Source organism: Nansenia antarctica, assembly GCF_963989245.1.
Source record: "Nansenia antarctica genome assembly, chromosome: 10".
Lineage (NCBI taxonomy): Eukaryota > Metazoa > Chordata > Actinopteri > Argentiniformes > Microstomatidae > Nansenia > Nansenia antarctica.
Window position 1 is genome coordinate 10,773,620 of NC_137680.1, and position 10,347 is coordinate 10,783,966.

Genomic DNA, 10,347 nt, shown 5'->3' on the forward strand with positions numbered 1-10,347 from the left:
TTTGCGTTCAGCCAATTACAATTACATAATGTGCAGGTTATTACATAATGCGGTGTTATTACATATTGAAAGTGACTTTTTATTACATTTTGGGATTGTATTACATAATGTGCAGTTATTACATAATGAGGCTTAACAAGGTCCATGAGCGACACTTGAGTTAACAGGTCTCAGACACGGCTACCTCATCACAAGAGCGTGATTCCAAATCACCTCTGCTAAACATTGATCTATAAGATTTGATGAAAAATGAATGGCTACATGTAGTTCCATGTGAATCTTCAGGTTTGTAAAATAATGAGCATGTTGCTGCAGAGTGAAAAACTAAATACAAACTATTTCAGAGAAGGGAGGAAAAGATTACACTGTAGAGTTAAACGCATCTTATGCTCGAGGGCAGTGAAACTAGTGGACCTTCTCATTCGCTCTTGTTCACTATAATATCTTTGATGAAGGTTGCTCTGTTTTTACAGGCGTGATGTCATATCCCAGAGTCTACCTTTAAGTCACAGTCTCTCAAATATTTTATCTAAATTATTTTACATTAGATATTTTCTTTCGAGCTCTAACAAAATGCCTGGAACCTTGTGGAATAAACATAGGCTTACTCATGTTTTAGTCGTATACTGCCATCTAGTGGCTATATATCAGTAACAAATGTTTTTGTTGTGCTGAAAATTATCAGACTGTATGGATATACCATTACAGTTCTAGCCACATGGGGTCCCCATCGGATGCAAACAAGACAAGAAACTGTGATCTCCATATTTCACCACTTGGATGGGGTAACTCTCAACATTGTGCCTAACCAAACAGGTTTTGTATGGAGGAAGCCATTGCAGAAGAATCAAAAACAAAGCTACATTCAATTGGTTTTGAGTTGGGAATGGATCACATCATATATTCATATATTAAGCATATTAAGCATGTAATGTTAGATAATAATCATATACCAGTACATGCAAAGTAGAGCATACAACTATGGGGTGTAGAAGAGTCGGTTTAGTTTCTATCTGTTACATTCTATATATTGTATCCCACTGAATAAGCCTGATATGAATGAATGAATGAATGAATGAATGAATGAATGAATGAATGAATGAATGAATGAATGAATGAATGAATGAATGAATGGTCTTTATTGTCATTGATATAGTACAGGTACCATACAACGACATTTGGGAGGGGGGGGCTCCCCTGGTGCTAGAAAAAAAATACTAAAAACAAGAAGGGAAAAGAGCTGGTTTACATAAATAAAGGCTATATACACTATCCACTATACTATACTATACAAATAGATAGATAGATAGACTTTATTTGTCATTGTTACAGTACAGGTACCAAACAACGAAATTTAGGAGGGGAGGCTCCCCTGGTGTTTAAGAAAGGAAAAAGAAACACATTTTGGAAAAAGCATAGATGCATAAAATCACAAGAAGATAAGGAGCTGGTTTACATCAATAGAGGCTATGTACACAATCCACTGTACTATACTGCACAGATAGTCAACTAGGGTTGTCATATTGCACAAGAAAGTATTTTTTCACATTTTTTTAAAGTGTCACAGTTTGCAGGCTTGAAAATGTACATGTTTGTGCCTCAGCACTAGCTGCCATTACAATCCGTCCGGACTTGTCCTGGGCCCAGAACTTAGGCCTTTTCTGTGTTCAGGGCCTTGACGGCCCTGTGGTAGAAGCTGTCCTTCAGTCTGTTTGTCCTAGCGGCCGGGGTCCTGTACCTCCTGTTCGAGGGCAGCTTGACAAAGTGTTCGTGCCCAGGGTGGGTCGGGTCCTTGGAGATCTTGGAGGCCCTCCTGAGACAGCGTGTTTCGTACAGCTTCTCCAGAGAGGGGAGGGTGGCGCCGGTGATCCCCTGTGCTGTTCTCACGACTCTCTGTAGATCGTTTCTCTCCGCTGCCGTGCAGCTGTGGTACCAGTTGGAGATGCCGAAGGTGAGGATGCTCTCCACTGCGCCGTGGTAGAAGGCCACCAGCATCTCCTGCTTGCTGTGTTGTTTCTTGAGGCATCTCAGGGTGTATAGCCGCTGTTGTGCCCTCTTGATGGTGCCTTTAGTGTTGTCCTTCCAGGCCAGGTCATCCCGTATGATGTGTCCCAGGAAACGGAGGTTTGAGACCATCTCTACGCTCTCTCCGTCGATGAGCAGGGGCAGGATCTCGGACTTTTTCCTCCTGTAGTCTACGATGAGTTCCTGGGTCTTTGACTTGTTTAGCAGCAGGTTGTTTACCTTGCACAGCTTGCTCAATTGCTCTACCTCATCCCTGTACGCCGCCTCGTCCCCCCCCGAGATACATCCCACCACGGTGGTGTCGTCTGCAAACTTTACGATGTAGTTGCTGGGGTGGATGGGGGTGAAGTCGTGGGTGTAGAGGTTGTAGAGGATGGGGCTTAGCACGCAGCCCTGGGGTGACCCAGTGCTGAGGCTGAGGGTTGTGGAGGTGTGGGGGCCCACCCGCACCCTCTGGGGGCGGTTGGTCAGGAAGTCCTTGATCCACGCACATATAGAGTGTGATAGACCCAGGTCTAGTAGTTTGGTCACTAGCCTGTCTGGAAGGATGGTGTTAAAGGCGGAGCTGAAGTCCACGAAGAGCAGTCTCGCGTAGCTGTTTCCCCTCTCCAGGTGGGATAGAGTGGCGTGGAGAGTCGTCGCTATGGCGTCCTCTGTGGACCTGTGGGCTCTGTAGGCGAACTGGTATGGATCCAGGTTGGGCGGGAGGCGTGTGAGTATGTGGGCCCGGACTAGTTTCTCGAAGCACTTCATGATGATTGGTGTGAGTGCCACCGGGCGGTAGTCGTTTAGGCAGCTCACCGTGCTTTTCTTCGGGACTGGGATGATAGTTGAGGTTTTCAGGCAGGGTGGGACGGTGGCCTGGGACAGGGACTGGTTAAAGATGTTGGTGAAAACCCCGGCCAGCTGGTCGGCGCAGTCTCTCAGCACCCGTCCCAGGACGCCATCCGGCCCCGAGGCTTTCCTGGGGTCCACCGCCTTCAGTACGCGTCTCACCTCGTGCTCTGTGAGGGTGAGGCTGCTGAGAGCTGGAGAGAGTGGTGTCTGTGTTGTGGTTACCTCCGTTCGCCCCTCGTCGAACCGGGCGTAGAAGGTGTTCAGCTTTCCCGCCAGCAGGGGGTCGTCCTCTGCGGCTGTGAGCCTGTTGGCTCTGAAGTTTGTCATCTGCTGAACCCCCTGCCACATCCGCCTGGAGTCGTTGCTCAGGAGGCATTCCTCAATCTTCTCTCTGTGCTCTGCCTTGGCCGCTTTGATGCCGCGCTTTAGGTTGTCCCTGGTGGAGCTGTACAGCGGTGTGCGCTTCCCTGCGAAGAAGGCGTTGTCCCTCTCATTTAACAGTTTTTGGACCTTCCCAGTCATCCATGGCTTCGTGTTGGGGTAGACCCGGACCCGTTTGTCCACGGTGACTGAGTTGGTGCAGTTCACTATAAATAAAACACTGTGCTGTACTCTATGCTATGCTATAAATATCCTAACATTTCCTATTCTGAACCTTATGTACCCGAGGGTTGTCATGATAACCTTATATAAAACAACATGCACAATGTGATGTTGTGTGCTGCAGGCTATGTTCAGAGAATACCCCATCCTCATTGTGGATTATGGTGTTCCTATTTGTCCATGTCTGAATGCTCATATTGCAACCTATTTAGCACATGTTTTCAGTATGCAAGATTAGAACGCAGGGCTCTCAAGTCTCACGCATTGGGCGTGAGACAAGGTGTGGCGTGTGAGCGTGTGAACGGGTTGAAATGCGTGTGTCTCACGCCCAATGTGTGAGACTTGAGAGCCCTGAGAACATTTTGCAGTACGTAAACGGCTGTTTCTGAGACATCTGAGACCACAGACTCATCTGAGACCACAGACTGAACATGCACGTGATCCCCTGCAGTTCGGGTATCAGGAAAAAGTTGGTGTGGATGACGCTGTCCTCTACCTCCTCCATCGTGCTTACTCCTACCTGGATGAGCCGGGAAGTCAGGTGAGGATAATGTTCTTTGACTTTTCAAGTGCCTTTAACACCATCCAGCCTCTTCTACTCCGAGAGAAGCTCTCAGGTAGGGGGGTTGATCCCTCCACTACATCCTGGATCATGGACTACCTCACTGGACGGCCACAGTCAGTCAGGCTGGGGAACTGTGTCTCGGACACAGTAGTGAGCAACACCGGGGCTCCGCAGGGAACTGTGCTGGCTCCCTTCCTGTTCACCCTGTACACATCAGACTTCAAACACAACTCTGAGTCCTGCCACGTACAGAAGTACTCTGACGATACAGCCATAGTGGCGTGCGTGAGGGATGGACGGGAGGGGGAGTACAGGGATCTGATAGGAGCCTTCAGCGTCTGGAGCGAGAGGAATGGTCTGCTCCTCAACCAAACTAAGACCAAGGAGCTAGTTATAGACTTCCGTAGGTCTAAGCCACCTCGGTTGCCCATTAACATCCGGGGCGAGGATATCGAGGTGGTGAAGACCTACAAGTACCTGGGGGTGCATCTGGACGACAAACTGGACTGGTCCACCAACACAGAGGCACTTTATAAGAAGGGCCAGAGCAGGCTGTACTTCTTAAGAAGACTTAGGTCTTTTGAAGTGTGTGGAGAGATGCTGGCCATGTTTTACCAGTCTGTCATGGCCAGCATTCTCTTCTACGCTGCAGTCTGCTGGGGGGGAAACATCACCAAGAGGGATACCGGACGGCTGGACAAGCTCGTAAAAAAGGCGGGTTCAGTGGTGGGAAGGAGCCTGGACTCTCTGGGGACGGTGGTGGAGAGAAGGACTAGGAGTAAGCTGCTGTCCATCAGGGACAACCCCAACCACCCCCTCCATCATGTCCTCGCTGGGCAAACCAGCAGCCGCCGCAGAGGGCGGTTCATTACGATCCGCTCCCGGACGGAGCGATATAAAAAATCATTTATCCCGGCTGCACTAAGACTGTTCAATGGAAACTAAAGTAGCAGTCGGGGTCAAGGCTCCTGAATCTGTATTTATTATTTATTTTAATCACCATCATCACTTTTTTAGTATTTTAATATAAATAACTATAGCCATCCTTTTAATCCACTTTTATATCAGATCTCACTGTTTTTTATATACTGTACATGGCTGGCCCAGTGTTGTTGTCTGTCCTTTATGTTGTGTTGTGTTGTTATGTGTGGTTTTTAGTGGAGTGGCGTGGCAAAATGAATTTCCCCACGGGGATAAATAAAGTATTTATCTATCTATCTATCTATCTATGTAACAAAACTGAGTATGTATAAAATGTCAGGATGTTATACTACATTTGCCTTTCCATGTCGTATTAACTTCCTACACACCATTTAGAAAGTCCTTCCCAATCTTAATCTTGAACCGGCCGGTGCGTTCAGACCGAAAATAAATGGGTTTGGATGGGTTCTCAGCTGGAACCAAAAACTAGAACCGTGATGTCGTCAGTGGGTGGCACATTCTACACAAAAATGTCACAACAAGATGGCGACTACTTCACTGGAAATGAGGATAATATCTTCCACTACTACAGTATCTACAGTAAATAAACACAATTTTGTATGAAAAAAAACAAAAGACACGTTCTCTTGCTAGCCAGCTACTCGTTACTAGAATAGAAATGGCCACAAAGTTTGAGTGTTTGTTTACATTTTGTAGTATACTGTAGTGGAAGATAATTTTATCCTCATTTCCAGTGAAGTAGCCGCCATCTTGTTGTGACATTTTTGTTTATCTCGCCCCTTCGTCACCCAGCGTGATGACGTTGAGTTCCGCTTAAACTGGTATGAACGCGGGCTGGTTCGCCAGAAAGCTCCACGGTTCTGAGGTTCCAGAACGGGAACCGGAACCGGCACGAAGCCTTGGCAGTGTGAAAGCCCTGTGTGAGTCCCACAATTTAAAGGAGCAGTTAGGGAGGCAAGCAGTAGTGAAATTAAACCAATTACTATGAACAACATCGTTGAGTAACCGTTTGAATGAGGTGGTTTATTGAAATGTGTTGCTTACTGTATACCTTTTACTTAACAGTAGGCTCTAAATAGTAGTAGGCCTAGATACTTTTAGATACTACTACTTTTAGTAAACAGTAGGCGCAGGAGGTAGAGCCGGCGTCTAATGATCGCAAGGTTGGCAGATTGGCAGTTTGAACCCCGGCTGGCCACATGTCGAGGTGTCCTTGGGCAAGACACTGAGCCCCTTGCATGGTAGCTTGCTGCCATTGGTGTGTGAATGGGTGATTGAGAGGCCATTGTAAAGCACTTTGGAATAAGGCGCTATATAAGTCAGTCCATTTATTTTACCATTAGTAGGCAGTATGAGCTTTCAGACATGGCTTTTGTTTATGCGTCCACTCCAAATGATACTCTCCAGCCTGGACCTTATGTCAATACCAAACTAGAGGTGTAAACTTGAAAAGCAACCAGTTTAAGATGTGACCTCATGGAGGTAAATACTTGCAAAAATAATAATAATAATATTAATTCACCACAACTTTATTTGACATGTCTAGTCAGGGGTGTAGAATTATTGTGTACTGGGTTGTTACTGTATTATGGTGCTACTACTATGTTCTGTGTTTTCAAAGAGGAGAGCATGCAAGAATAATTTCATTGTACTGTTTCATGCACTCACTGTACCCCACACTCCCAAACTTCAATGTGAAAGGAGGTCCCAACGGTTGGATAAACTGGATCTATTTTCTGATCATAAGAATATGTGTTTTACACATCTTCATTGTTCAGCGCCCCAGCCCACAATCCTACATTTGAAGGCCAAAACATGTCACAACATTCACTGAACATCTGTTCAAATGCCATAAATGATCATGACGTATTTCATACAGAATTCATGGGGGAGGGGAGGGTACATTTCTTGGCCCTCACAGAGTATTGTAAGGGCAAGTCATAATAGAAAAACATGTTTTCCATCCAGTAGTGGTGAATGCAAGCTCAATATGGGCCACCAGGGGCATAATTCAAGAGACTAACACCATCCTAGCAGGACAATAATTGTCATGTATCCTTTCAAGCCACTTTGTTGTCAGTAGTCACACTAACCTCTATGCAGGCCTGACATTTTCAGAATTGAAAAGAGCAGGGGGGGGTTGCATGCTCAGAAGGAGTGATGACATGGGACATTATGTAAAGAGAGGGATACATAAAGAGCATATTTAGGGGCTTAGTTTACCAAAGAGGAACCTAAACCCAAAATATGTAGAACACCATTGACATACCATAATAAAACATGAAAGCAGATTGAAGAAAAAAAAAACAGTGTTTATTAAGACACCAAAGGGTCCTGAACATTCAGGAACATCATTAAATACTTCGTTGCGAAGTGGACATGGTAAATTACTTTACACAGTGAAAAAAATGAAAATAAAAAAAACTGAACTCCCCGTCGGAATTCAATGGTGAAGCACCACTGTGTGTCTTGTGTGTGTGATGGCGGACATCTTCCCATAATAATGCCCCATTGCAGAACATAGACAGTTCAAATAGTCAATGTTTTCAAATGTCGCTTCATTCAATGACTGCCCAAGATTTGGGTGGTTCTCGCTATTGCAATCTTCGTAGTAGTAAAAAATAAAATCAAAAATCCAAGCTGCCGCTGACTGTCACAGTGTGTTGACTTGGGTAAATTCATCAATTCATCATGACATGAGGGTTAGGGGTTGTTGACAACAACAACAATAATAAGACCATGGCGGGTCGTCATTCAAATCTACAGGACCAAAACAAACAAACGGCCAATGCTGGCGCCCTGATATTGTAAACAAGGTCAACATCGCAGTGTTTCCCCACACAGCTTAGCTATAAGATATGCTATATTACATGCGAGAAGAGCCCATGTGAACAGAAACAAATGATCCATCAAGGAGAGAGGTTCAACACACACATGGGCAACCAACCTCCACACTGGACTAAAATGAGGAAATCTCGCTGGGTTCGCTAGCTAGCTTAATCAGGGATGCACACAAACATTAGACAAACAAACAAACAAGCCAATGACACGTTTCACCTTTCTCAACATGTATGTATAGCTAGAAATAACGTTTGTTAGAATTTAGAAAGTCATTTTCATATCGTCCTAAACATCTGGGTTAATGACACATGGTCCATTGGTTGTCCATTAGAATTACAAATTGTCCGTTTTCGTTTTGGAAAGATCCCCACAATCAAACTGCAGCCGCCTGACGGCTTCTTTGATTAGGTTCCCAGACAATATTAACTCCTGGAGTAACTGGTGTGGGTCGTCCTGGTCGCGACTGATGATCCTCTTTCCTCGGTTCCAGGGTTTGAATGAAGTAATTGAAGGGTCCCACTCCTGGTCACTCGATCCAGGGATGTTGTAGGGGCTGGCTCTATGGCTGCTACGGTGCCCCCGGTGGTTTCGAAGCCGCATGCAGCACCCGGTACCGGTACGCTTCTGCTTCTGCATGGCCGTGGCACCGTTGTTGATGTTCGCTTGTTTGCCGTTGAGACCGTTGAGACATGACATCGTCTTCTGATTAGCACTGTTGTTGTGAAGCTGCAATGCCTCGCCGATTCTCGTGACTAACGCGTCTACCTCTTTGGAATCGACGGTAACAGACTGCTCCAGAAGGATGTAGTTCTCTTTTCGACAAGGCATTTTGATTTTCTTGTATTTTGGGGGGAGATTATCGGCTATTTGTTTTTTGTTTTTTGTTTCGAATGAATGAATGGGAGAGCGTACGTCGGCTCCTTGTTCTCACCACGCTGCTCGGCGTAGAAAGCGAACCCCTTCGAGTTCATTTGTAAACAATGGGTGACGTAGGATACGGACTGTACCATTTCTGTCGGGGGTGCGCTCATTTAATCCAATGATTGTACATTAGAGAAACACTAGTCGTATTGTATTTCTGTTTGTTTTATATCTGCACAGTTTAGTATATTCGCAGTTGTAACGTTGAATTATAAGTATGTTTCGAGCATACTTCCGATTATTGACATCGTGTATAAACAACAATCTTTGAGATCCCCCTTTACTCTATTCTCTCTTGGAACAATCCAGTCAACTGGACATTACATAACTCGTAACTGTAATGTCTGTAGGTAAAATAAACGATGCATTTACAATCTATCATCAACAACAAATTCCAAATACACCTTCTCAGTGCAGATATCCATCAGCCCGGTCCATTTACAAACTAATTTGGTTGGATTATGTTCACATTTTTCTTATTCTTGTTATTGTTTTATTATTATATGTATTTATATATTATTTTCATTATTGTCTCCTTGTTTAAACGCCGTGCATGGTCTGAATACCACACGATGTTTTATAACAAATCTATGTATATGGGGTAATAATACCACCGTAATTGTCTGAATGACATAATATATAGTTGATACATATGATTTAGAATCAATTTTTGAATTAAGATGGACTCAAAATACATCAAAACGATTTTTCGAACTAAGATGGACCCCACAAATACGTTCAAAACGATCTGTTTAGTGCAAAAGGGGTGTGTGCGTTGTCTATAGGCCTGAATAGAACATGGAGTACCTTTCTGATTTCTCAGAACCTTGCGGGTCCTTGAATGCTCCAGTGAAAGAGCGCCCTCATGACCAAATAAGGAACTACTATCATGTTCACGTGGTGGACCATGTAAAAACCCCGAGCCCGTAGCCATCTACTGCCCCGGGGATTTGGTCTATGAAGACAACTGTTTGAATGAATGAATGAATGAATTAATGAATTAATGAATGAATGAATGGTCTTTATTGTCATTGATATAGTACAGGTACCATACAACGACATTTGGGAGGGGGGGCTCCCCTGGTGCTAGGAAAAAAATAATAATACTAAAAACAAGAAGGGAAAAAGAGCTGGTTTACATAAATAAAGGCTATGTACACTATCCACTATACTATACTATACAAATAAAACACTGTGCTGTACTCTATGCTATGCTATAAATATCCTAACATTTCCTATCTCTGAACCTTATGTGCACGAGGGTTGTCATATTGCACATAGTATTATTGTCTACTAGAACGTTTTGTACGCCTATAAAACACATTCATGGGCTTGCAAAACTAGAGTTGACTGTGTTTATTTGAAGCGAGCGAGCACAATGACTTAGGACGTGTCCTCATCTCTTCCGCTGTGACTGAGTCATTGAAGTAAACAGCTGCGGCCACGCAACAACAATTCCTGTTTGTCTGAAATAGCAGCTGGTTGTTCAGACGTCCCCGTTGACGGTTGCAGGAATGTTCCTTACTAGTGTGTGACTACCCTTGTCTGTGAGAGGGAGGGGGAGGGGACACACAGGAAAACAGTGTAACCAACCAACGTGTCTATTCATCTGT

The 10,347-nt window shown here is 44.6% G+C and overlaps 1 protein-coding gene across 1 annotated transcript; it reads right to left on the reverse strand.

Annotated features, from left to right (window-relative positions):
* Nucleotides 1–7,317: 7,317 nt before the first annotated feature.
* Nucleotides 7,318–8,747, reverse strand: gbp (glycogen synthase kinase binding protein). Its single transcript, XM_080540812.1, has one exon. It carries the CDS (start codon nucleotides 8,639–8,641, stop codon nucleotides 8,147–8,149), a length of 495 nt encoding a protein of 164 aa, XP_080396938.1. The 5' UTR covers nucleotides 8,642–8,747; the 3' UTR covers nucleotides 7,318–8,146.
* Nucleotides 8,748–10,347: the final 1,600 nt, after the last annotated feature.

Bases quoted from the DNA above. Each gene is read 5' to 3' on its own strand.
- gbp (XM_080540812.1), bottom strand. From the start codon at position 8,641: ATGCCTTGTCGAAAAGAGAACTACATCCTTCTGGAGCAGTCTGTTACC.